A 27,422-nucleotide genomic window follows, 5' to 3' on the forward strand; every position below is an offset into this window, starting at 1 on the left:
CTGGATGAGAGAGTTTAGGTAAGGAGAAGCCGTTTTAGTCGCTATTTAGTGAGCGAGCAGTAGAGTTTTAAATTTGTTACGAGCCAGTGTAAGGAGAAATCTATATTTAGCAGATTATAATTTCATACTTAAATCATAAAATATACATATGACGTCATCAATGTAAGAAGAATGGCGTCATAAAGTTTAGTGACCGTAATGCCTGACACTCAGATTTCAGGGTGAGACCACAGCATAGGACCATATGGGGAGTGGTACGTCGTGCGTCATCACGCAGTGGGCGGGGCCTAAACCCAACACGGAAGCCTTCCTTTGGTCTTGACTGCTTGGCACCCTGGCACTGCGCTGAAGAGGACATCTGTCGTTTTACTCCTTTTTTGTTACTTAACTCACCAGTTTTGTTTGGATCCCTTAAACTTTAAAGTAGGACTCCCCGGACAACAACATGCTCTCACCGAGGTCAGTGCGATCATAAACCCGGTTTAAAGGTTCAGTAAATGCTGTTCCTTGTCTTTGGTGTTATGCTAAATAAAGCAGCAACACTGAGCGTCAGCGCACAAACATGCCGGGTAATCGATACGAGGAATGCTTGGCATGCTTGTAATCTCACTTGTGTCTGAGTATTTAGTATTGCAGAAATGTTTAGCTTCTTATTTCTTGCGCATAAAGACTTCAGCTCCACCTAGGAAATGTGAACCAGGCCCAAACAGGGTGGGGATTGGTTGTAAAGGGTGCGTCATGTTCATACCACAGTCAGAGTATTCAAATACTGTAAATAGCTAACAGAAGCATTTGACCTTTTTCCATTCAGGCCAAGTTAGTTCATCAAGTTTTGGGAGTAAACCTTTTAAGTTGAAGGTCTCTATTATGCATCATAACAAACTGATGTCTGACACATTCAAACCTCAATGCAACATGTAACTAAAGATATCACATGATATATTTCATGAAAAAAAAAACATGATCTGGCAAGATAATCCATACAGACAAATAGAGCTTTTTTTTTTTTTAACAATATGTAAATGCAAAGTAAGGTGAAGTGAGGAGTAATTTATTTCAAGGATGGCCCCTTGAGGTGCATCATCTCATTTTCAAGGGGGTCCTTACAAAACATAAATGAATCATCAGTAATACAAAATCACAATAAAAGGTAAATCCAAAACATAATGCCAAACATTTAAACACAGAGACACCCACACCACAAACACACACACACTCACAATCACTCACACTTAATGCTCCCCCAAGCCTACCCACCCACCAACCACCAGTATTACACAATCAGAAAAAATAATAATAAAAAATGAAAGAAAGGAAAACCTCTGCATAATATGTGCATACACACTATACAGTACTTACACACATAGTGTACGCAACATTAAGGCACAAGGTACAGAACAGTACATACATGTAGATATGATGTACACGAGCGTAAGCAAGAGGAGAGCAGGTCCAGACAAACTAAGTCCAACAGAGAAAGAAAATCAAAAGCAAGAGCAGGATGTTTGACAACGAGTAAGTAGAGATGTTTTAAAGATATGAAAAGAGGTGATAGATCTAAGTGAGCGAGGTAAGGTTATTCCAATCTGATGGAGCTTTAAATTTAAATGCACGGCGACCAATTTCTTTCCTGATTCTTGGCGTGAAGAAGAATAGATGATCAGTGTGCCTTAGGCTATACTGTGAACTGAAAGGGATTAGAAATTGTTTCAAGTACGGAGGAAAATCAAAATAGATACATTTAAAAGTAAATAGCGACCAATGAAATTTTCTTGAGTAAGAGTTTGACTTTAAAAGAAAATGGAGCAAAGTCTTATAAAAGTGTCAGGTCAGTCATCATTCTGTATTTTGTGTGTTTGTAAAGAATAGGAGCAGATGATTTCTAAACTAAGCTGCTGAAAAGACCAGAAGTATCTGGTATCATCACAAGTTTCCATGATGCAGTAACGAGTGTGTCTCTGTGGGTTTGTGTCTGCTCAGCTGTTCACTGTGAGCTCTAACACAGATATCTTTGGGTGGTTATAATTAGAAGGGGGCGGATAAATGTGGACGTAACTTTACTCTGTGAACTTTAAGGACACCTCGAGGTCTGTTTATGTTTACATGTCGTGTCCTCGCGTTGGCTTCAGGTTCCTGCTGCTGCGGTCGGCTGCGTCTTTGACAACCAGGTCGCTCTGCGCAGGGGGCGTGTCCAACAAAGGCAGGGCGCCGGACATGGCGGAAGGTGAGACAGTTAGTTGACCTCTTATATGCTGATCCCCATTTTTAAAAATCACATGCAGTGTCAGAATGCTGGACGGATGCCCATACGGAACGTGGGGCAAAGTTTCAGATCATGAGCTAATATTGGAGCGGCTTGTTCTGCAAATTCCGCCATAGTTCCCCGATGTGAAAGAAGTTCACGAGACAGCTTCTTCTTTACTGTCGCCAGTTTAAGATAAATAAGGAGTTTTTGGAGCTGCAAAGCTACTCTAAAGGTTTCACACGTGAAAATGAGGATAATGAAATCTTTGATCTGTAATAGAGATAATGGCTAAATCACAATCCAAATCCTAAGTACAAAGGAGGAAGCTCAAAGACTTAACTGTCAAAACTGAGCCTCTAAAACAGGGGTTCCCAAACTTTTCAGGTCGTGACCCCCAAAATAAGGCTGACAGAAACTGGGGACCCCCCACTGTTCTTTAAGGTGGTTAGTTAGGTATGTAAGGTAGCGACAGCCACGCACACACTAATAAACCTATCCAAAAACTAGGAACACAAAATAATACAACAGCGTAAAATAATTAAAAAGTTAATTTCACTTAATGATACTGTCTTATATGACATTGGACTACTTTTTGTATATTTACAAAAATGGTAAAAAGATATATTTATGCACTTTTCATTTTTTATGGAAGGCATCTCGCGACCCCCCTCTTGGTGGCTGGCGATCCACCTTGGGTTCCCGACCCCCACTTTGGGAACCACTGCTCTAAAAGATCTACCCTGCTGTTAATTATCCCTGTGAGAGAAGTTAGAATCCATCCGTGTCATTAGTTCTCAGTTTTTGGTGTTTTCATTGACGCTGACAATTAATCAAATGAAATATTCCAAAATCACCTGTAATGGAAGGTTTTACAAAAGCATTTCAAACCTTTTTTTTTGCAGTGTGGGAATGAAGGTGTGATGGAGCTGTTAAATAAGCAACATAACATGATATGTCTGCTTACATTGTAAACTGATAGACTGATTTTCCTCAATACAAAAAAAACATAAAAGCCAACCGCTTTACTTTACTCTGACACTGCACATTGCACATATTGCACAAGTTTACTTTTTCTTTAAATTTAATTTAATTTAATTTACCATTTTGTACCTTTTGCACAATTTAGAATTTATTACTGTAAATATTATTTATCTTATTTTTACCTCATTTTATTTGATCTATTTTACCTCATTTTGGTTGTATTGCACCGTGGGACGGAGACAAACGAAATTTCGATTCCACTGTATGTCTGGCATATTTTGAAATTGACAATAAAGTTGACTTTGACTTTGACTTTGATAAAAATGTGATACGCACAATCAAATATGTAAACACAATTTACCTATGTCTTGTTATTGAAAGTGAAATGTTGTATGTTGTGATCTTTGTCATCTGTTTTCATCTTTTATTTGTCAGCCTGTGTCATTGTTTGTTTGTTTGTTGAATGTGATGTAATAAAATGTAACTCGTTTGACAATTTTGGGTCAAATTCAAATCTGTTGCTCTCCCCAAACATCCCTCTATCCTTGTTATTTCTCCACAGGAAATCCACTTTTACACGTGTCAAATGGTGTGTGTTGGTAAACCGAGACAAATCCTAACTCTCCAAACAGTACTCCTTCTACCTGGAGTAATTCTCTTCTAATTTCCTGTAATTGCACGTTGTTGCCTCCAGCATGATTCTGCACTGACTGTCTGAACGTCCATTTTCTTTTCCCTGAAGCTCTCCCTGTTTCGTGTTCGGCAGCTTTTACGTCACATCTCAGTCTGCCTTCTGTTACGTCTGGATTTAAGATTCACCTCGGCTGGATTTCTCTTCCTGCTCCATAGTAGAGCTAAACCCTCCCTGCAGCATCCATCGGTGGTCTGATAGCCTTCTTCTTTTTTCGTCCTTCTCAGCCTCAGTGTTTAATCACAGCTGGTCTCCATGTGATTCTGTCTCCATTGGACTGCTTCTTTTCTCTGTGCTGTTTCATAGAGTCTCACTGCCCAGGCCTCAGTACACTGCAGCCTTCAGAGAAAAACAAAAATACATTTTACTATTCAAGTCAGGGTCAGCTCACTCTGCTTTGGCACAGTGGAAGGTTTTAATATTCCCTTTAAATTGCATAACATTGATAACATAGACATGTTTCTCTGGAGGCTTCTGCTGTAAAAACAGAATCTTTAGTTAAACTGAGACTTGGACAGAGGCCGTATGAAACTAGGAGCTCTGTGGTGCTTTCACTGCATCTCTACACACACACACACACTAAGAAAGATAATCTGATTACTTCTTCTGTGTTTTTCAGTGAGGAACAGGCTGAGAGAAATCGTTGGAGCGTCCACTAACTGGAGGTACTGAACAACCTGTGGCAAAGACGGGAAAAAAAACTCTGTCTGCGTCTTTTCCTGATACAATCCTGAATTATTACGCATTAAATGACACGAGGGTTTTGTAAATAGAATGAGGCCAGTGCTGCACAGGGTCAAAAAAAAAAAAACAAGAAAAATGATGTGAAGGAATCGGGTATTCTTCAAGGATGAGGACCAGAGATCAAATTGCCAATAAATACATGACTGTCCAGGTTTTTTGCAGTAAAAGTTCCCGGGTGAATAAGTGCTTCGTTCAGGATATTTTGGACTAAAACATCACTTTTTAAAAGAATATTTAGAATTTTAAGAAATGTCCTATACTTGAAAAAAACATGTTTCTTTCACCTGAAACTCACTTGGACATTTGTTTCAATTAGTTCCCCAAATATTTAAAAGCAAATAGATATGTAATTTATTTATTTGCGTTTGTGACAAAAAATGATTCCCCCTTTGTTTTAAACTTTGATGTACAATTAAAATGTTCTAACTCTTAATTATTTGTATATTTTCAATACAGGTGGGTGTGTTAACTAGTTTTTTCTAAGTAATCACGGCTCCGATCGATTGACATTTCAAACATCCTGTGTGCAGTGACCATCAGCAGGCGATGGCAGAGCGCGTGTCACTGTCGTCCATGTTGGCAAAGTCTCAAAAAGACCTCCCATCGAAGACGATGCAGGACAGCTACCTGGAGGTCCACCTGCCTCTAGGCTCCGAACCACAGCTCAGGGAGAAATACCTGACGTACCACAACACTGTCAGGTACACACACACACACACACACACACACACACACACACACACACACACACACACACACACACACACACACACTATACAATGTGTACGTTTACAAACAGATGAACTCACCTCTTCGTCTTACTTCTGTCTCTTACAGGTTTGGTAGAATCCTGGAGGACTTGGACAGTTTAGCAGGTATCACTGTAACCTGTGATGATTTCATTATTAAGTACTCGGAGGAGGTTCAAATCTATAAAAACATAAATGTTCTTCTTTGTCCCTCTTAGTCCTCATCTCTTACTCTCACACCTATAACACTGCCCTGAAGAGGACTCCTCTGTCCATTGTCACCGCCCTGGTGGACAAGATCGGTAAGACTCAAATTCAGGTTACAATCACAGCTTGATAAGTTGAACATTTGGAATCATAGAGGTTCCATTTTAAAGTATATATCCCTAAATGAAGAAGGGGGTAAATATAAGAAACAGACTTCAGACTTTTTCATGTTGTTTTTTGTCGGGCAGACATGAGGCAGCACATCATCTACCCTGACTGCGACATCAAGTTCACCGGTCATGTGACGTGGGTGGGAAGCACATCGATTGAAGCCAAGATGCACGTGTCACAGGTGGACACTCGTTCCTGTCTGCAATGCACAAAGACACAAACACAGACAAAAAAAAACTTTATGTGCAACATATTAAAGACCAACATTTACATAATTTGTTTGATATCTGATATCTATAATTCGTCAGCAATCTTGATATTCTGCCATGTTAAAGGAGCAGCAATGTCTGTTGTGGTTGCAGAGACAAACGCAATATAACCTCAGAATAAGCTGCCGCCTAGATTGTTTAATCAACATATGAGTGCTTGTAACAACAGAAATAACCGCTTCATAACAAAGATTGTAACAATGAGAATGTTACAGATAAGCAGTGTGAACGACAATAATGTGACTCATCTTTCAGTACCATGATGGAGCGTACTCCCCGGTGCTGGATGCTACATTTGTCATGGTGGCCCGGGATCCAGAGAACAAGAGGTACAAAGGAGTGGGACAGATTTAAAGCAATGGTTAATATGGACCTCCGTTCAAAATGTATTGCACAGGAATGTAACTGATGCTTATTTTTTTATTATGGATTGACTATTTTCTCACCACTTTACAGTTGAACTCTTCTTAAACCCATGTGGACAAACGTGTCTTTGTGTTTCCTCATTTCCTCGTCTGTAATTCAGAGCCGCCTATGTGAATCCACTGAAGCCAGAGGGCCCAGAGGAGGAGAAGATTTTTCAGGAAGGAGAAGGTACAGAATCCCTACACTACCTTGGTTGAGGAAATGTAATGCTACCGATTGTGTGAGAAACTTTCCCCCTCTTTTCTCTGTATCAACTTTTTGTTTTTGTGTGTGTGTTTTGTAGCTAATAAATCCCGCCGTCAGGAACTGAGCACCGCGTCGTTGCTTAAAGTGGCTCCTACAGACGAGGAGAGGAAGATCGTACACAGTCTGTTCCTCAACACCCTGGACACAAAGTGAGATACTGTTCTAAATGTAATCTGTTAGACTTAGAGAGAAATCATCCTCCATAATAGTTTGATCGTTTTCCTCGATGAAAACCTGCCGAGGTGTTGGGTATACAAATTACATCAAAATCTGAGGCAGGTACCAAACCAAAAGAAATATAATGGATGAAACAACATGAATCTTCATAAAAAGCTGGTTTCAGTCATAGTCCGAGGAATCTTTTCTAACACTTTTAATCTTCAGTTCGACCTTCAAAGGGGATTCTCTTCTGAGTTTAAAAACTGATTTACTTCAGAAAGTCTGTGGTTAAAAAAACAACAATTTAAATGGTGTATCCGATATTCTGTAGGAGACATTTACTTTCAGAGCCTAAAAAAATATAATACATGTGTGAAGTTTGTGTTAAAGGCCAGATTCTTCATGCAGTGACTAGTTTTTAAAAAAAAAAAGCCATGTTTGAGATGTTTTTGTACGCAGTTCACAGATGAACGGTTGTGGTTAGGCTGTTTTCTAGTTAGAAACATTTCTTAATTCTTTTTATGTTATTTTAAGATGCACTGTATTAAATCTATGACTTGGTGTGTATTTATTTGCGTCTCCTCCTGCAGGACGGTCAGTTTCCGCAGCAGACTGCTTCCCCCAAACTCAGTGTGGATGGAAGATGCCAAACTGAAAGGACTGGAGATCTGCCACCCTCAGGTTGTCGCACTCTTCATGTCCCATATTCTCTCTTTTAACCTTCATTAATGTAACTCTGACGATGCTTCAAGCCTTGTTAGAACCACCACATTTCTAAGTGAGAAAAAGTTCTCTTTGACCACAGCAAGTTTTTCTCATGCTACTTCAAACCATTTCCCAATTTTCATTAGAAAACATATTTCATCAGACATATATCTATAACTTCAAGCCTTTTTTCCCGTCTCTCTCTCAATCAGGAGAGGAACATCTTCAACAGGATATTTGGAGGTTTTCTGATGAGGAAAGCCTACGAGCTGGGCTGGGCCAACGCATGCTCCTATGGGTGAGAGCTTTTAGAAAAGATGATGTTGGCGAGAGAAGGGACATCATGTTGCTGCAAGAAAATGTAGCGTTTGTTTTTCTTTCACTCCGTGCTGCAGAGGGTGCCGGCCGAGTCTGGTGGCTGTGGATGATATCCTCTTCCAGAAACCTGTGGACATCGGCTCCCTGCTGCTGCTCTCATCACAGGTCAGAAAGTCTGTGTGATTCTTGACATTTAGATCTGTGTTGTGGTGTGAGGAAAAAAAACCCTCCTGAGCAAACAGATGGAGACCAGCTGGTGGACTAAGTGGAGCGTTTAGACGCTAAAGAGCCAGATAGGAGTTGAAAAATAAAAACCTGAACGAAAACAAAGTCAGTATTAAACATGCATATTTCAGGTGGACACAAACATGGCCCATTAAGTTTGACTTCTTGTTGACCTCAAGTAGCTGAAATATCAAATCTTTCAGCTTTAAATTAGATTTTTATTCATTCATAAATACGTATTGTTACAAAGAAATATTTGAGGTTTCTGGGACTTAATCAATGAATGGTTGATTTACTAGACCCTTAAATGTTATATGTATTATGGAGAAGAGTTGGGATTCAAGGGTTTGATGCCCTGTGGCCAGACAGTGAGTCAGATTAGATTCTTTGAGGCTTACTCAAAGATAATCACAGATACCAGGTTATTCACCCAGACAGACTGTAACAGGCCTTTGTTAAAAGCAGGCTTATATATGAGACAGGAATTTTTTTGTAATACTCCTTTGCTAGATAAGAAAAATGTCTCAAGTTTCATGTTTTCTGTTCTGATTCATTTGCCCCAGTAACAGTTTCTTTACAATATCAAGTTCTTTATTTGCCTCAATTTAAACCCCTCCAGCGCTTCCATACAATATGATGCAACTGCAAAGCGACACCATTTGTTTGTTGTATCCATAAGCAAATCTATTATGGGAATCTGATAAAATAGGATATGATGATTCCACTGCCACAGACATAAAGCTGCCCAATACAGAATGTTAATACAATGAATGAAGGTAGTCTATGATCTGATATGATATGTTAGGTAATGATACCATCAGATGATAGGATACGATGGATTCACATGCAGTTTGAATCCAGTGTTTTTAATGCGTTTACTTTGGGCTACTCTGCATGGACTCTAGGTCTCATAACCAGCATGGAGAACTTGAGATGGATTAAACTTTACTGTATGTTCTTGCCTGAGTACAGTCTGTAAATATATCGTCTGGAATGATTAATAGTCATTCGTACCATTTTTCAAACACAAGAGCAAACACAATTTGAATAAGGGCATTAAATTGTCTTTCAAAATCAAGGTAGTAAAACAAGTAAATCAAGCTGTGTTAATCCAACCTGTTTTTCAAAGCATCCTGACTCTGTTTTGGGAACTTCCATGTTGGTTTTTTTCCACCAGCAGCTTATCTTGTACGTGTGTGTGTTTGTGTTTCAGGTGTGTTACACACAGGGGAACTACATCCAGGTTAGAGTTCACAGTGAGGTATTCGACCCGCTGACCCGCCAAAGCAACACGACCAACGTCTTCCACTTCACCTTTGTGTCTGACCGGGACGTCCCAAACATCATTCCAATGACCTACGGAGGTGAGTTTGAAAGAGAAGCTGTCATCAAGTAAAAAACTCAAGTAGAGAAAATACAGACTCAATTTCAAATCCGTCTTAAAAGTCCTAAAAGAACAATATTCATGTTGTCTTATATGTCTGAAGCTGTTGTTCTGTGTTTTTTTTAACAGAGTCGATGCTGTATCTGGACGGGAAAAGACACTTCAATCAGACTATAGAGTCCTGAAAGCAGAATGTCGCAAACCTGCCGAAGCCTTACAGCATCTGACCTACCAGTCTTGATATATATATACTGTATGTGTGTGTGTGTGTATTTGAAGAATGAATGCGTGTTTAGTACAGATATTTTTTTGTATCACACCATCTCAACTTTACACAACCAACATGTTCGATTTTGTTTGAATTCTGTTGCTTTACATTTTATTGTATGAACAACACAAATGCAGCTTTTTTTTATTATTTTATAATGTATCTGCTCTTTGTTTCACAGGTGTAATCAGAGTTAGTTTGCGCAGTCTGCGTTTACAACTTCAGTCGTGTTTTAGTGGTGAAAAAGTGAGACAAACTTCTGTTCCTCGCCTTACATTTACCTCATAAACTATATTCCCTTTTTTAACGATTGCATGGCTTTACAGATATGTTACATTTTTATATTCCACTGTCGCTTATACGCACAAAACTGTACTCTTTACTTTGAGTGAGAAGCTTTATTCTGAATGTATCAGACTGCAGTGAGAAAGAGGTGTACTTAAATTGTGTATTTACTCAAATGCAATAAATTGATTCTTATTTATCTTGAATGTGTCATGTGCTTTTAATGAGTTTGTGGGAAAGTGAATATAATGCAAATGAAACTAGTCGAAACTTGAATTATTTCTGTTTAACAGAGAATCTTTTGTCAAACCTTTTTTTTTTCCAAATCAGAAAGACATAAGATAATGTTTCAAAAGGCCATTACTGTTTCTCACAATAACCAACCCAGACTTATCAGTCAGTGAGATTAGTGCTTAGAATGAATGTGGTATTATCTTTTACTATCATAAAGGAGAAGATACAATTTATAGAAGTTTGTATTTAACTACATAATTCTAATTTTATAATACCAATTTGATATTCCTGCTTTGATAAAAGTGTACGTAATCGAAAGTTATTGAATCAACTTTAGCCTGAAATAAATGTGTTCAGTTTAACTGTAAAAATGCCCCGATATTTTTCGTTAATTTATTTAATTTAATTTTTGGCACATGTGTTGTCTATCATAGAGATATTTGTTTTTATTTGATCGGGTTATTATTATTAATATCGCATATTTTTCTTAGATTTTTTTGATTGAGGGGCAGATATTATAAGCTTAATCTTTCTGCTCCTTTTCATTAAAAATTTGAGATGTTATGTTTGTTTGTTTTTCTTAACTTTATTGTTGTTGGGTTTTTTTTATGAAATAAAATTAAAAAAATTTTTTTTTAAAATGGAGTTTCCTTTCGGACTGCTATAAAAGCCGCGAGGAACCAATCTCTGATTCAGACAGTGTTTGTCGGACTCCATTCGCAGGCGGACACTAAACACTGAACTAGCACCCTGCTGCAGCGATTACCAACCTTTAATCCTTTCAGAGCCGGCTCGTCGTTCAGTAGCATGAAAAATATGTTAACCATTATCTCTAACGCACTTTGCAGGATCACTGGCAGGAATGTGGTGAGTGTTCTTTTGGGGGGGGGGAACTTGGAGCTTGGGGTCGTTTCTGCGCTGAGCGGGTTCATGCTAAATGTTAGCTCGCCTGGTTTTGTTTGGCATGAGGAGGCTGACCTTGTGAGCGGAACATTAGCTTCTCAGGCTAGTTTGACTCTTGCTTTGCGGTTTGCATGTTGGGGTCAGATAAATCGTGTAAGTTGTGCCTGCTTGTCGTTAACAAAGTAAATATTTAATGAGTCAAGAGCTCGTTTTTAACCGGATATCCACATGCACTCTGTGTCGTCGCCATGGCTCATTTACTCTGTTTCTTGCTGCACAGTTTGATTTCTTTTAATCTTCTTGTCTGTGTGATTGTGCTGGTTTGTCTTTCTGGAGCAGCTTAAACCAAAGGAGATGCACTGATGAGACCAATATCCACTTTCTGTTGTGAAATACAAACATGTTGGATATTGGTCTGAAGCACTGGCAGCTGCATGTGTGCCTTTTTTGTTTCATCAGAAGCAGGGATCCTTAAGTCAACTCGGCTTTAACCACGTTTGATAAACTAGATTATTCTACTACTATTCAAAGAGTAATCTGACTATAAAAACAAACCACTGAGTGACTGTAGGAACCCTTTCTTTCTGCAGCACTCCCTCTCTCCTCCAATCCCTCTTCACTTTCTCACACAATCTCAGAAACACATCAATCCCTATTTATTTCTTGCTTTTCTCCTTCCTCTCCCCCTCTCCTTCTCCCTCGCCTGAACCGTAGGGGGCCCAAACAGTGTCCGAGGTAAGAAGCTCAATGCTCAGCTGATTTCTATGTGCAGGTCCGTTCCTACAGTTCTTTACTACTTGCATGTGTCTCAAAGAGTTCTTTAATAGAATACTAAATAAACAAGAAAATAACATGTTTAATTTTAAAGCTAGTATGCAGCCATTAGATCACTACAGAAGTATATTTTGCAACATGAGAAAATAAAAAGAACTGCTCTGTTTTACTGAATTAACAAGAGAATTATGAGGTGCCTTCATTTCTCTGCACAACACCAGAGTGCCTCAGTTGGCACACCGGGGGGGGGGGGGGGGATCCAGTATTTTCAGCAGCTGCATCTCGAGTGTCCACGTTGAGTCAGCCCAAATACATTATAGATGCATCACGTTAAATCAGTGAAAGCTTGTGTGACATCGGCACGGCTGATCCTGGCGGCTCAGTGGGGGGTTTTGCGTCTGAACTGCGAAGATTTAAAGTCGACAAACTGATTAAAAAAATACCGTCTATGTTGCCTCAAGACACAAACAAAATAAATGTTCTAGGAAATTTTGTTCCTCTAAGTGGTCTGAATGAGAGATGCAGAAAAAGAGAGCAGATTTTATTTTCTCATGTCGATACAGTTTGCTTCTGTAGATCACAGCAGTTTACTGTTTGTAGTTTTATTGTCTTTTTAAAATTGTTAAATTTGTTAAACTCTTAATCCAAACATCAGTTTAGTTCTTTTTATTTCTCTTACGTGATACTGTGATGTTTGACCTACTCGTCTGTGGTAGCACAGTCAACCCAGTTACCCGGGTCAAACCTGTTCCAGTGATATTTCACATTGGCACAACATCTATCAGCCCTCCCTCTCTGCATCGCAATGAATGTCTTTACAAAAGTTGGTTACTGTCGTCATGTTAAAGTATTACGTTAAGATGAATATCAGAAAGCAAAATGTTGTGACGCAACACACAAACCCGGAGGGGTCTGAGAATCTCATCCTCTTCTCCGTCAGTGAAACACGACTATGACCTTTTTTAAGAAAAACAAAGATTTACACATTATGATAAACATGGTAGGATAACCATCTCAGAAAACATCGTTCATGATACTCTTATTATGTTCAGTTTAATTGGGTCTCAAATTTATCAGATTTATTTTGTGAATCAACTGTTTTTAAAATGTTGTGCCAATTTCTAAATATCAGATCAAAAGTAGACACTGTTGGGCTGCTTCCAGTTCCCTGAGTGAGTTTCTCCTGATGTTGTCCTCTAGATTTATAGGTCTGTGTGTGCATTCTCCATGTAGCTGCTGCTGTTGTCACCTGTAGACGTCGCCTCACCTGTAGACTCTGTAGAGCGCCTCCGTCTGTGTTTTGCTGTGCTCTGATTGGTTGGCTCCTGTGCTCCCCAGTTGCTGATTGACCTGTCAGAGTACGTCAATGTAACGTCACCGGCGGCGCCCGCCTTGGCGCAGACCCAGCGGCAACCACCCAAACCACCACCAGTCAGTGCTAGAGCGCCTGCTGCAGAGTTAGTTAGCACCCAGAGCGACCAGCTAGACAGACCAGTAAGAACACAAGTAGCATCCTCCATGTCTGCCTGATCACTAACCGGGGTAGGGGGCTTCACCTGTGTGTCTGTGGGCTGATGTGGCTTGTGTACAAATCAGAAATAACCTCTTAAAGTTATCAAAAGACAGCGATTTAAGCTCCACTTCTGGGCATGAATCTTTCCGATGATTATTTTTGATTGAAGGTTGTGGATGAAACTTAAAGTCACAGGTGTTTGTGTTTCCGGGCATTTATTATAAACGGGGTTCAAACTTTTTATTAAATGATCTATGCATGATTTTCTTTCAGGTGAATGTATTAATTTTTCTGTTCTGTACAGGTGATGGGTTTCTGACAACTTCTCTGAGCTCAAACTGATTCTTTGAAATGCTTTTTGTGTGTGACATAACTCCAAACATAGGAATGATCTATCCTCTTTCTTCACAGCTGTTATCAGAAATTCTTATGAGCTTCATGAATGACTTCAAATACTGACTAATATCATACAACCATAAGGTTTGGATGATTATCTTAATGATGATAAGCTGTTATCTCTTAACCATTGAAGATGTCTAAAGTTGATCATGTTTATTAACAGGGATGTGTCAACATACTTTTCGCTCAGCCATCCACTTTAAATTGGCTTTAGGTGAGAGGTGGCTGTTTTTATTAAGGACTTACTTTTTATATTTTCCAGGACTAAAATAATTTTGGTTCAGAGCCAAGGCTGAAGATTTGGATGATTCCTGCCTGTTACTGACCTCCCCACATCCCAGACTGCTGTAGTAATCCCTTACACCCGTAGCCACCCTCACCTTCCACCTGCTGTGAGGAGGAGGAGTAGGAGGGCAGAACTCACACTGTCTGTGTGGGAGACTTCCTTGTTTAACTTGTGTTAGTGATTGTGAGCCATGTGTTTGTGCGTTTTAATAAACTTCTTCGTTGTGTTTCTTCGATCACCAGGGGACCAGAGTTGTGGTCTCCCGCTCCTTCGCTGACTTCACCCCTCAGGCAACATTCGATATCAAGGTTGGTTAAACACCCAAATCAGAGTAAGATGGGGAAATTCAAAATGTGACTGCACGGACTAATGTTTAGTTTGGATTTACACAACTTGTGTATAAACTTGCGTTCCTAACATGACATTTCAAAAGCCAGCCGTTAACAGTCAAATCATGTTTTTGCCATCCCGTGTGGTAGAAATGCGACGTGCACGGCCTGGAGGAGGGTCCTCCAGTGAAGGCAGAGCTGACCCGGGAGCAGGGCCTGCAGTATTACCACATCATGCAGACTGTGAGGCGCATGGAGCTCAAAGCTGATCAGCTGTACAAACAGAAGATCATCAGAGGATTCTGTCACCTGTATGATGGACAGGTTAGAACAGAGACTCTGTTATCACTGTATTTTTTTTATCAGCAACTCATGGTCATCCAGTGCAACTCGCTGTCATCCAAACTAAATAAGGAAACAATTAATACACGTAAATATATTTACCAAAATCATGAATAAAGAACCAAGCAAAGAAAACTATTCAAAGGAAAAACTCATCGGCGCCCCTTTTGGACAATCTGCATATTCTAAGTTGTGTCTTCCCTGCAGGAAGCGTGTGCAGCAGGTATCGAGGCAGCCATCAACCCCTCAGATCACCTGATCACAGCTTACCGCGCCCACGGGTACACGTACACCCGCGGGGTGCCCATCAAGGAGATCCTGGCCGAGCTCACGGGTGAGAGGATTAAAACTGAACTCTCCTGAAGAAATGTTTTGTAGGTCAGACATTAAGAACCGTCGCTCTTACGAATCTCGTCTGTATTCCACTGCAGGTCGCAGAGGGGGTGTGGCCAAAGGCAAAGGAGGTTCAATGCACATGTACGCTCCAAATTTCTACGGGGGAAACGGCATCGTGGGCGCACAGGTGAACTATTTCAGCAGAACAACAACCAAAAAAAAACGAACAATTTGTAAATATGGTGGTGCCTTTGATTGCACAAGCAATGAGCCGATGATCTTGATAATCCCTATTTGAAGTGACAATATAAGTCATACACACTGATTGGTTTTTGTATTTTCCAGGTTCCTTTGGGTGCTGGCATCGCTCTGGCATGTCAGTACCAGGGCAACAATCAGGTGTGTGCCGCACTATACGGAGACGGGGCAGCCAATCAGGTAAATATTCATAAATCATTAGGTCATATAATGGAAATGTATTTTCCCTCAACACCTTTTTTACATTCTTAACTTCTGGTAACACCGTCATTGTGGGTTGAATAAAGGTTCGTCTTATCATCTGTCCTCTCCGATCCAATCAGGGACAGCTGTTTGAGTCGTTCAATATGGCTGCCCTGTGGAAGTTGCCCTGCATCTTCATCTGTGAGAACAACAAGTACGGCATGGGGACGTCGGTGGAGAGAGCGTCGGCCAGCACCGACTACTACAAGAGAGGAGACTACATACCAGGAATCAGAGTGAGACACAAACGAGACACTGCAGGAGGAAAACCTGTCTCTCTGTCGGAAGTTGAGACTTCATTAATCCTGTGCCTGATTATGATATACCTTGGGGTCTGAATGACTGATGCAGAAAGGTTTGGAATTGTCTCAATAGGTTGCTTAAGATGGTAGCTGCTGTGATCTTTGCATCATAATGCTAATGGGGCAAAGGCCTCACAATCCAAACTTCTTGTTTTTGTCTCTGACAGGTAGGCAGCCTTGAAGAAATTTTACTGCTGTTTTGGGTTTTTAAGAAGCTGAAAAGTCTGTCTCTGCTGAGATCCTTTCTCTAATGTGTACAGACACTTGATTTCAAAATCCGATCTCTCATTCTGAGAATTTGCTCCTGTTAATCAACTTTTTGTTCCGTTAGTCATTTAGACTCCAGCCCGGCTTTATAAAAGGTCATCTTAGACGTGCTTAAACTGTGGGGTCTTGGGCTGAAGCTGCAGTGTGTCTGTTGGCTGTACGCTGCAGCTGGCCTGACTGGACCGAGACTATAACAGGAGGCTAACGAGCCGTCCTGGCAGTTGCAGGTGTGAGCATTCATACAGCTGTCTGATGCTCATGTATGATACTGCACACAAACATCCCGTCTCAGAAGAGGCATTCAGATATTTCAGTTAAATGTTAACAAAGTCCCTGAGGTCTCTAAGGCTTGTTTGTCTGGTTACTATTTGGTAACCTCATTTTCTTGCAGGTGGACGGGATGGATGTTTTGTGTGTAAGAGAGGCCACCAAGTTTGCTGCAGATCACTGCAGAGCTGGAAAGGTGAGATAACAACTTACTAAACCTGGGTATTGTAAAGACGATAATCTGGTGGAGAGTTTAGGGATAAGATATTAAGAGTTATTTTTCTTTAGAAGAACTTTTCTTTGTGTATGACTAATCTTCTTGGACACATTATTCTTTAGTTTTAAAACATTATTTACCTGTACTTTCTTTTCAACAACTCTAAAATCTCCGTAGATTTGCTGTGTCCAATTACATATTACCTTCGTAGTGTTGCAATTCATTAGTGACACACATTTAGAAGTGCTCCAGTGTAATAGACATGCACACGGTTGTGGGGGGGATTTTCAGTGGTGAGAGGAGTTTGGATGAACTCTGAGAAATAACCTTTCTACACTTCAGGGTCCCATTGTCATGGAGCTGCAGACCTACCGTTACCATGGACACAGCATGAGCGATCCAGGCGTCAGGTAAGAAAGCATTCACTTGGTAACCTCTGTGGATTTCTGTGATCAGTTTCTTGGTCTGGTGGTGAACCTCCAGGTTGTAAGGCCTTATCAGCTGCTGGTTTGTTGGGTATGACACATATTCAGCTACTTGTTCAGAAATGTAGAACAAAGCACTTTTTTTTTTTTCATCTTTTAATGCAGCTAGATGCAGGACATTTTATTTTTTGGCATAAAGCTCGTTCATGGCATCTATCAGGACATATTAAATACTATTTCTTCCACACAAAAGTATGGCAGTATATGCAGATTTTTGATCTTGCTGTGATGTCACTTCCTGCAGCTACCGCACTCGTGAGGAGATCCAGGAAGTCCGCAGTAAGAGTGACCCCATCACCATGCTGAAGGAACGCATGCTCAGCAACAACATGGCGTCTGTAGAGGAGTTCAAGGTGAGTGTACACAGAGAAATCTGTTGGTTTATTATGTTCAACGAAAGAACATGCGTCACTACATGTGGCGTGCAGCATAAACCCCTAGGCTATTCAACACCCCTCATGCCTCCCTCTTTAAGTTAAAGACTATTATATATTGCTAGTATAAGACTATTTTGTAACAAACGCTCAGTAAAGTCCCCTCAGAGTACGTGAGAACAAAGAAAACAAATCTTCTATTGTCCCATGGAGCTGTATGGATTTAACGTGAATCCCCGCTGTTCTGTCAGGAAATCGATGTTGCGATCCGTAAGGAGGTGGAGGAAGCTGCTCAGTTTGCAACTTCAGATCCAGAGCCGCCGCTGGAGGAGCTCTGCAACCACATCTTCAGCAACGACGTGCCGCTGGAGGTCCGCGGGACGCACCGCTGGTCCACACTGAAGTCTGTCAGCTAGACTCAACCCTGAACCCTCACACACTCCAAATATACCGAAAACACACACTGACCCTCTAATCCTTCAGCTGCACCCACACCCTGACTTTTAAAACGACGCGCAGCAGCTCCTTCCTCGATTCTAGATCATTCCGCACCTTAACAGGACTCAACCGGAAACTTGTCAGTGTTATTTATTTATAGTTTTATACAGAAATATTTAAGATTTATTCTTTATTTGTGTCTTCTGCGCTACATCTGTCTAGTCTGTTGTTGCTGCTGCCAGAGTGTAAGATGAGCCATTCTTCAGAGTGCGCTGTGTGAAACCTCACAGGTAGCTTTACAGGTTTGAAATATTCAGGACTGCAAAATATACACACAAAACGTAGCTCTCATGTTTTACCCTTTTGTTTTACTCTGCTTTTTAGGGTTCAGTTTAGTGTTTCTCCAGTTTATAACTCTTTAAATGTTGATCAATGGGTAAAATAACTTCTGGTGGAAGCGAAACTTCCAAAACAAACGAAACACTTCCTTGCGCTGAATTGAGGTTTATCTGTTGTAGGCTGCTGTAGACACGTTGTACAACATTACAGGCCGAGTGGAAAAGGATCTTCATCCTCTGTATTTCAAATTCTAAGGGAAGCATAGCTTTATGTATAGATCTCACTACAAACTAGTCCTTTAAACTATGTCTGCAATACACTTGTCTCTAAGAAACCAGCTACCATGCTAAAAGAATAGAGAACTCTAACATGGTAATGTCGGTTAAACATAAAACTAGTCATGACTTCCAGATTTCCTGTTCACTACAGAAACAGGAAACGCATACGTGTTTTTCTGTTAGAAAGCTGGAACCACACGAAGGAACAAATTGATTATACAAGTTTGTATTCAGATTAAGCAACACAACAGTGTGTAAAGTAGTTTTAGTTAGCTCCAACTTTACCAGCTTCAAAATTAAAATGATATGCACTTTCCTTTTTTTTTTTTTTCTTTTCTTTTTTTGTGAGCTGAGACCGAGGTGTCCTGCAGGAATACATGTGAAATGAGAACAAATTAACAGTTAAAAATAGTTAGAGACATTCATACTACTTTACACATTTTCACCAACTTTTGCAATAATTTCAAAGTAGTTCTGACATTACCTTTTAATATTAACATTATAATGTATTTATTAAAAATAAACATTATTCTGAAATGGGCCGTTCTGCACAAAAAAACCTTTTTAATTTAAGCACTTTTTCGTACATTTTGATGCTAATATTAAATTAGCACCCAGTATTTTAAATGCAGGGCTTTATTTTTTAGCAGAGTTGTGCTAGCCTTGATATTTTTACTGTTAAATTATATATCTGTCTGCGCTTCAACCACTGGTGTGGAGGTGCTTAAAATATGCGATTTATTCTGAATTATAGAAATGAGAATGTCTGAAGATTAAGATGAATGTTGATCAGTGGTATTGGGAAATATTTTAAGGGTTTTAAAAGGTTGATATTCTTAATCTGCTGGTAAATGAATGCAACATAATATTTATTTTACAGTTGGCTTGGTGGTTTTGAGAATTATGTGAAGATGCACTTAAAATGTGGAACTCCAATTAAATGTTGCTTATGGGAGATTCTGAGGCGCTAAAACCAGCAGCAGCAGCAGCACTGAATCTTCAGCTTCACATACCTCTCCTCTTTGTCCTTTACACTAAAGTTTACTGTTACTGCTCCTGAACGTGTACAAAGGTAAAGCTTTACTTGACTGTGTGTCTGTTGAACTGAGATGCTGTTTGGCTGTAAATAAACGCATAAAGAAAGAAGAATAATGTGTTTGTGTATTATCATTTCGGTAGCAACGCTGCATCAGATTTCAATATGATAATGATGCAGCCATTTTCAAGTACTAGACCTAGTTTAAGCTCAAATATGAGGTGTTTTTAATTTACTTTATTCCACTTCCACTTGTGTTTTAATATCATGAGTTAATCAAAAATATCCATCAGATTTGTCACATTGTTATTAAAACATCTCAGCAGATAAAATGATCACTGGCTTTGATGCAGACTATTTGGATAACTCATTTCATGCCTTAAAATCATTTAATTATAGAACGTTTATCAGGAAGAAGCATTTCTACTTTTACGGTTCCTGTTTATTTATACCTCTACTCAAGCTGCTGTCTCAATGCAGAACCACTACTGGCTGCATTTTATCTTTCAATTTAAGTACGTTTACTGATGCAAATGTTCTCAATACCTCCACTGACCACTAGATGTCACAATCAGGCTGTAAAATGAACTATTATTTATGACATCTCATGGTAACCATCTACACCGCAGGTTGATAACAGAAGAGTTGTTAGTTCCATAATTTATCGGCACTTAAGGAAATTGTGTTTACCCAAACAGTCAATAAGCTGTTACAACAGTTAAATTAAAATAAGTATTCAGTCTACCTCCCTTTTTAAACTACTGTTAAGAACTTTTCCCATGAAAGTAACTGCACATTTAGAGAAGATCTGGTCTGACTTTGGATCATCCAAGAGTAGGCAACTGGGAAAATACTCCACCGCAATTAAGAGTCCTTAAAAGTCCTAAATGTATAAACATTCACAAGAAAGATTAGAGTTACTGGAAGCAGCGTCTACTTATTGCAATAATTATAAAAGTACTCGTGCAAAATTTGAGCCTTAATTCTGAGTTTAATAAGTATAATTTACATAACAATACATCAAATAAAAAGGCATTTAATGAATTTTAACAAGGTTACGATACATTCTGTCATTATATTTATATCACTCATGCATTAAATGTGAAAGCAGGATGTTATTTTTGTAGCCTATATTTGGATTAAAGGTTTGGTTTGTAAACATTTCAAAAAGTAAGAAATGAACAGTAGTAACAATGACCAACAGACAACTTGACAGCTTCATAATGCTTATGCATAATGCTGATGGGTAACTCTATCTTGTTTTTACTGAGGGCTTTTCACTTTAGTATTGAGCACTGTTGTCACTTTATCATGTTTTGTCCTGTGCTGTCATTTGTGTGTAAAAGAAGGCCAACTCACTCACTGTAAACCAAATCTACCTCCAGGTACAAATAAAGTTACCTTATCTTACTTTATTTTGTCCAAGACACGGCCCAAACCTCTAAATTTTAACACATTCAAATAAATTAATTTACTTAAATTAGCTTATTTAAAGGAAAAGAAGCAAATATTCTTATTAGAGGCAGGAGCATTGACAAATGATAATATGAATGCTTGTCAATCACTCAGACAGATCATTTATTAAGTGATTGATAGGGCTGAGTCTGTTGTGTGCGAGCAGCTTGTCAGACTGAAAGAGGTGGTCGAAGCCAGAATACTGGCTAAAGTGTTGATGATAATAATGATAATGCACCCTGTCTACCACAAACTCCACAGCACACTCTGACAATCTGAGCAGAAGACTTATCCATCCCATAGCTGCTCATCTCAACATCTTTTACTTCAATGCCTTAACGTCTGTCTGTCTGTCTGTCTATTACTAGGAAATTGACAATATTTCCAATCTGTACAGTCCTGTACCTGTCTGTGCAAATAGCAATACACATCTAATTTTATGTAATATAATCTAATAGTTTAAACTGCATTTGTTTACATTTTTAGGTAGTTAATAATAGCCTATAACAAAACCCGTATTATAAAATGTTTTTTTTTGTACAATATTTATCATAAGTTGTTCTAAAGCTGTGAGGTAAATGTAGATGAGCTTCAAAAAAAGAAAAAGAGGAAATGTATTTGTGTTAACTAGTTATTTTTATTTATATTTTTCTTCAAATGTATGATAAAGCTAGCCCGGGGTTTAATTAATCTCCCCCATTGCTACAAAATTAAGTCAGTGCCCTAGTTGACTTCACTTTACTTTTCTAATTACCTAAGCATTCCGCCTCCTGTCGTGACGTAGGCGTGACGCAGCAGTCTGACAGACAGGTAAGCCGACACCGGCCGCCATATTGGGAAACAACGGAAGTGAGTGAGAGAGGGAGAGAGAGAGAGAGAGAGAGAGAGAGAGAGAGAGCGGCTGAGCAAGAGAACCAGATTGAGAGATAAGTGTGTGTGTTTGAGTGTGTGTGTGTGTGTGTATGTGTGTGTGTGTGAGTGAGTGTGTTGAGTCAATCAGTTTCCGAAAAAGGGCGTCCTCCTCCTGATTTCTCTCATGTTTGTCTCCCCGGAGGAAGGGGCGGTCTCAGCGCCACAGCAGATCCGGAATCAGTAGGTGTTCGCTCGGCTCTGTTCGGCTCGGTCGGTCGGTCGGTGGGCTCCGCTGACGGTTCGGTTCCTACGACAGAGAGGTTACAGGAAGCAGAACCGGGAGCAGCTCAAAAACGGTCACAAATAAAGAAAAATAAAGAAGAGAGGTGAAGCCTGAAAGTGTCGACCGAGGGAGGGGAAGACAAACCCGGAGCAGAAAAGAGGAATAAAATTGAAGAAGAAAAAAAAAAAAAGTAGAGGCACAAGAAGAGAAAAGATGCCTCTGGCTCAGTTGGCGGATCCCTGGCAGAAGATGCCCCTGGGGGGGACTGCTGGAGAGGTGAGACACACAGAGAAACACTTTTTATTTGTCATCTTAACTAACTGACAAGTCACTAGTATGGCTGTGGCATTGAGACAGGTAGTAGGTGTAACACACCTCACCTGAAAGTCACTGTTAGGTCATTACTGACAGCTGCAGCCACTCCAAATTACATTTAAATTACCTTTAAAATATAGTGTAATACTCTATAATTAGGAGTTTGAAATAGATATATACTCCACTATAAAGGCACTAAAATTTACCAAAAATGACCGAAAAATCTCTTCAGTTGTGTTACAGTAAATTTAACCTTAGAATCTATGTAGGCTACTGAAAATACTGTAATACTTTAAATATTGATTTGGAAATATATAGAGATCCCCCCCCCAGGAGTGAAGAGCTTGTATATGATATCAATCCCTTAATTTGTGTTACATTGCTGTATTTCCAGCCTTTTAATGACTCAAAGTACAAATGTATGGTTGCAACAAATGCTCTATAACTAAATAAAAAAGGGCATCACATTACTGCAAGTGATGTTAATTCACCCTACAGAGTGGCATGGAGAGCTGAAGCAATACAGTATTATCTATCAATCATTTACAGTTAACTTAGGTGACTTTTAAGTATGACAAGCTTAGTGTAGGCCAAGACAGCTTCCATTAATGTACCATGTAGGCCGATGTCTTTAAGAAGGAAATGCGTATTAAAAGTGTAATATCACTAAAACCACTGTTGATTAGCTGCTTGATTAGTCGTTGGGTTCAATTACTGCTCTGTAATGCGTGAAATGATGCAGTGTGTAATTAATCAGATGGCCAATTAACTCAGCAGCTTCTGATAGAGTTACACTTAATGACTGAAGTCTATAAACACACGAGCGGTGGTGGAGATGTGGAGCGTGGGCTCTTTGTGATTGTGATTGGAATGTGCCGCTCCGATCACATGTTGTTGGTTGTTTTTGTATTGTCGTCATTAAGAACAACACAGAGACAGCTTACTTTGGGCAGGTCCAAGATGACTTTAATAGAGTGCATCGGATCTTAGTGTGTCGGACCGGTTGCCGTATTGTGTAATCTACTGTGTATGATATCGTGTGTCGTTTGTTTTGTGAATTGGATCGTGGATCGTGTCGTCGTACATCGCGTCGATTCGTGTATCACATTGTGTACCATCCTGTGTATCACCTGGCCGATCGTAGGATATCGTGTGGATCGTATCATGTAATGCTTTGTGTTTTTTCCTTCTGTATCGTGTCTGCAGCCTATCGTATATCGCTTTGTGTCTTGTATCTTGTCTCGCATTGTGTACTGTGTGTCATGTTTGTGTGTTGTGTATCGTGTCGTATATCATGTCGTCTCGTTTCGTCTATCGTATCATATATCTCATCGCGTTTATCGTATACTGTCGTATATTGCGAATTTCATGTCATGGATTGTGTCTTGTGTCATGTATCTTAACAGTTTTGTGTATCGTATCACATCGCATTGTATCGTGTTGTGCAGATTTAATACCATTTTCAATACAGATAGATACTTTATTGATCCTGAGGGAAATTCAAATTCAGTGATTTTCAGACACAAGAACAATATCTCTACAGGACTCTGCAAAGTTAAAATGGACAGTTAGTGAAACAATAGACCAACTACTGCATTTTTGTTATTTATCATTTTTTATATCACTTGTTAAATCTTTTATTTTCCTGTTGATGGCCCCAGCTTATACTGGAAACTCCGACACTGATACCAATTTATGAGTAGAAAAATGTATTAATTAATGATACAGCAGGTGATAGAGGGAATTTCTACGCTTGAATGAAAAAGACGTCTTCAAGGATTTTGTACAAACATAGCTATGAAAAATACCTCTTTTAAACTTACAAAAGTGTACTACAGGTTGCTATAATAATATTATATCATTGTATATATATTATACAATGTGGAAAATGTAAATGTGCAAAAGTACAGTGACTCGAATAATTCCACTTATTCCACTCTTATCGTCTTGTTTTCTTAAACCAACAGTCCAAAAACTTTTCGAATTGTAACATTTTATTACATTAACACAAAATAACAACAGATAAGAAGCTGTTTCCCAAGAATGTTTAATGCAAGAAAAATGATTTAATCATTAAATAATTGTGCAAAGGTTTTGGGGTTTATTCTGCGTGTATTTTAGCTCTAAAAATGTTTGAAAAAAGAGGTTTTCACAAATGATGACATATGGGTGGAAGCGTCTCAAGGTGACATTGGAGTCACAGAGTCGCTGCATGTTTTAGGATGTTTTCAGTCGTTTCTGTTCGGGGATTAAGCAGACAGTCTGTGGGAAAGCCTTTGGAGCATTGGTTTCAAACAAAAGGTTGAAACAGGCAGAGTGAGTGATTGTTCTTTTAAAAAAGAAGGCCTTGTCTTTACAACGGAGATTGAAACAGAAACAGCTCCTGTGTGTGTTTTTTTTATTCTTCTCTTCCTTCCTACAAGTTTTTGAATCTTCTTAAAGAGCGGGAGGCGGAGCTAACAAGGCCGCATGATTCAGGAAGAGCTTTTGTCTGAGTTTGTGTGTGTCCACTTCCGGTATGAGGTGTCACAAGGGCTGCATGGAGAAATGCGTGTGTGTGTGTGTCACTCTGTAGGCAGATTGTGAATAATCAGACCTGAGTCACAGCCAGCTTTTTTTTTCCAACAGGCTCATACCTGCTCATTGTGTTTTTTCCCAGATGACCTCTCGCAACCTTCCTTATCACCCAGTGCTGATTCTTCTTGGCATTAAGGTTTCAACTTAAACTTTAACTTGATCTTTCCCAAGAGGATTTTTTTTATTTTGCAGCCATGTGGAAACAAGTAACATGTAGAAAACACCAGCATATAGATTCAGACATTAAGAACACCATAACAACATTCAAAAAGTACATCAAGTAACAACAGGAAACCAAGAATATATAAAAACGTCAATAAAAACATCATTAATACCAGAATAAAACCCATCATCTGTCATCAGGTTCATCATTAGAATTCAGTTCCTTGATAATCTGAATTAAGGAAGATTTCTTCAACTTGTTGGACTTCACCTTTTGTTATCTGTTCCTCCTACCTGAGGGCAGAAGTTCAAACTCACCAAAGAGGGGATGTAGAGGAAACTGTAGGATGTCTCGAGCCTGAGCTGTTGCTCTCTTACGAAAGGTGAGAGACAGACCGGGTAATTTAACCCAATGATTTTACTGGCAACTTTAATCATTTGTTGCAACCTATTCTGGTCTCCTATTGAGAGATTACCAAACCAGGTCATAAAGCTAAAGCCAAGGAGAGACACCAAACCATGATTCAGGAAGGTTATCAAAAAAAATGTCCATACTTAGATACGTTTGGACACCACTTGTTTGAAAATGACAGAATCTCCATTATATTAATGATTGATAGTATTAAAAAGCACCAATGCTTTAAAAAAATATGACAGATCTTGATTATTCTGCGTCATAAAATAAAAATAGAGTGCGTCTTAAAAGATGAGGGGATCAGTTCAGTGCACATATTTTTCAAATAAGAATACATGTTTTCAAATACAAGGCATAGATGATATTACACTGAGTTACAAGAATAACACCAATTCTAGTCATATAAAGTGGGCCCAGTGAAAACGTAAAAAAATTCTGGTACCTTGACAACCCGACTCGGCTCAATGAAACTGTCCTTTTCTTACACCTCTGAAGCCTTTCTGTGTGCAGCCATGTGTCCGATAGCTGAGTGTAAGCTGTCGTACCAGCTTTTTTTTTCTGGGCCACTACGAGACAAAAAGGAAAACGCACACACTGTCACACACAAAGGAGTGACTTTTGAAGTTGTGGAATGACGAAGAGATGTTTCTGTGAGGTTTTTGCCCTAAAGGGAAGATCATTCAGCACACGCACAAAGAGCAGAGAGGGGCTGCGCTTGTCTAGGAACAACGATGAGACTAGTAGATCAAGACGACTGCAGGCTTTAATGTGTTCTTACTGTGGGGAAAAAAAGTGCATTAGAAGAACTGAGCGGAAAGTGTTAAAATACCCTTGAAGGCTGACAGTGCTGATTATTCTTCATCATATTGTGATCATGTGGGCTGCATGGTGGTGCAGTTATTCTTAAGTTCCTGGTTCGAATCCCCAGCCTGGTGGGGCCTTTCTGTGTGGAGTTGCATGTTCTCCCCATGCATGATTCAAAATATGTGTTTGCAATGATATCGATACATTTGCGTTTTGGAAAATGTAAGCAGATCTGATTAATCTGTGATCCACTCAGATCCACTCATAGAATAAGTCCAACTATAGTCTATTAAAACTTCCTTCTCATGATTCTTTTTTATTATCAATATTCTGTTTTGCATATAAAATGTTAAGAGATATATTTTAAAAGGACTCTAAATGCCCATCGGACCCACCTGAGATCGTCTGTGTTTGTTTTAATTCAGGCTCACCGGGTCTGCAGATTTGTTTTGCACGATGATATCTTTACAATGTTGACAAAGTCAACGCTGCATGATTATTAATACCATAAATTCAAACCTGTGGGATCAGACGTCGTTAATTTTTCCTCATTGCATGACAATAAACGTGTGTACATGGAGCCAAAGAGTCTGACAGGGGAGGGGACAAAGGGAGAGGCATGCGTGATACTGCCATGTTAAAGAACAGGTGTGTGCAGGTGTCCATAAGTCAACACTAAGTCAGTTATGGTCATTTGACTGCAGCTGATCTGCCAACGAGAGGCTGTTGGAGCTGCAGCAGTGACTCTGACACTCTGTCTTCTGACTTACCGTGTGAAGATTGACTGTACTCTCCTGATCATAATATTCCAACAAAAACTATCCTGCATGGACAAGAGTCCTCACAATCCAAATCAAATGAGAGAT

General features: G+C 39.4%; 3 protein-coding genes across 7 annotated transcripts in view; all 3 read left to right on the forward strand.

Annotated features, from left to right (window-relative positions):
• Positions 1-287: 287 nt before the first annotated feature.
• On the forward strand, positions 288-10,279 carry acot9.1 (acyl-CoA thioesterase 9, tandem duplicate 1). Of its 2 annotated transcripts, XM_061064097.1 has the most exons (16): positions 288-459; positions 2,130-2,224; positions 3,789-3,815; positions 4,537-4,582; positions 5,192-5,362; positions 5,499-5,536; positions 5,629-5,712; positions 5,866-5,969; positions 6,313-6,386; positions 6,584-6,651; positions 6,767-6,878; positions 7,479-7,569; positions 7,806-7,891; positions 7,989-8,076; positions 9,350-9,500; positions 9,650-10,279. In XM_061064097.1, exons 1-16 carry the CDS (start codon positions 446-448, stop codon positions 9,703-9,705), a joined length of 1,305 nt encoding a protein of 434 aa, XP_060920080.1. In that variant the 5' UTR covers positions 288-445; the 3' UTR covers positions 9,706-10,279. The 2 variants fall into 2 exon arrangements, with proteins under 2 accessions (XP_060920080.1, XP_060920081.1); XM_061064098.1 differs by lacking the exon at positions 3,789-3,815.
• A 723-nt stretch (positions 10,280-11,002) lies between these two features.
• pdha1b (pyruvate dehydrogenase E1 subunit alpha 1b) lies at positions 11,003-19,799 on the forward strand. 4 transcript variants are annotated; one of them, XM_061064122.1, is made up of 13 exons: positions 11,003-11,174; positions 11,925-11,945; positions 13,323-13,478; positions 14,425-14,490; positions 14,662-14,835; positions 15,061-15,187; positions 15,285-15,376; positions 15,535-15,627; positions 15,771-15,926; positions 16,651-16,722; positions 17,086-17,153; positions 17,473-17,581; positions 17,854-19,799. In XM_061064122.1, exons 1-13 carry the CDS (start codon positions 11,115-11,117, stop codon positions 18,016-18,018), a joined length of 1,359 nt encoding a protein of 452 aa, XP_060920105.1. In that variant the 5' UTR covers positions 11,003-11,114; the 3' UTR covers positions 18,019-19,799. The 4 variants fall into 4 exon arrangements, with proteins under 4 accessions (XP_060920105.1, XP_060920107.1, XP_060920106.1 ...); XM_061064124.1 differs by lacking the exon at positions 13,323-13,478 and having other exon boundaries at positions 11,004-11,174; XM_061064123.1 differs by lacking the exon at positions 11,925-11,945 and having other exon boundaries at positions 11,004-11,174.
• A 2,219-nt stretch (positions 19,800-22,018) lies between these two features.
• rps6ka3b (ribosomal protein S6 kinase, polypeptide 3b) overlaps positions 22,019-27,422 on the forward strand; it is a 50,994-nt gene continuing 45,590 nt past the window's right edge. Inside the window, exon 1 of the mRNA XM_061064926.1 lies at positions 22,019-22,559. Coding sequence (XP_060920909.1) covers positions 22,497-22,559 — 63 coding nt within the window. The 5' untranslated portion in view covers positions 22,019-22,496. The remainder of the gene's footprint in view (positions 22,560-27,422) is intronic.

The sequence above is a fragment of the Labrus mixtus genome, chromosome 19 (genome assembly GCF_963584025.1).
Source record: "Labrus mixtus chromosome 19, fLabMix1.1, whole genome shotgun sequence".
Lineage (NCBI taxonomy): Eukaryota > Metazoa > Chordata > Actinopteri > Labriformes > Labridae > Labrus > Labrus mixtus.

Coding starts and splice junctions, on each gene's coding strand:
- acot9.1 (XM_061064097.1), top strand. Junction 4,583..5,191: donor GGAGCGTCCACTAACTGGAG/GTACTGAACAAC, acceptor TCCTGTGTGCAG/TGACCATCAGCAGGCGATGG. Junction 5,970..6,312: donor CCAAGATGCACGTGTCACAG/GTGGACACTCGT, acceptor CTCATCTTTCAG/TACCATGATGGAGCGTACTC.
- pdha1b (XM_061064122.1), top strand. CDS start 11,115: ATGAAAAATATGTTAACCATTATCTCTAACGCACTTTGCAGGATCACT. Junction 11,946..13,322: donor GGGCCCAAACAGTGTCCGAG/GTAAGAAGCTCA, acceptor TGTGCTCCCCAG/TTGCTGATTGACCTGTCAGA. Junction 15,188..15,284: donor GATCCTGGCCGAGCTCACGG/GTGAGAGGATTA, acceptor ATTCCACTGCAG/GTCGCAGAGGGGGTGTGGCC.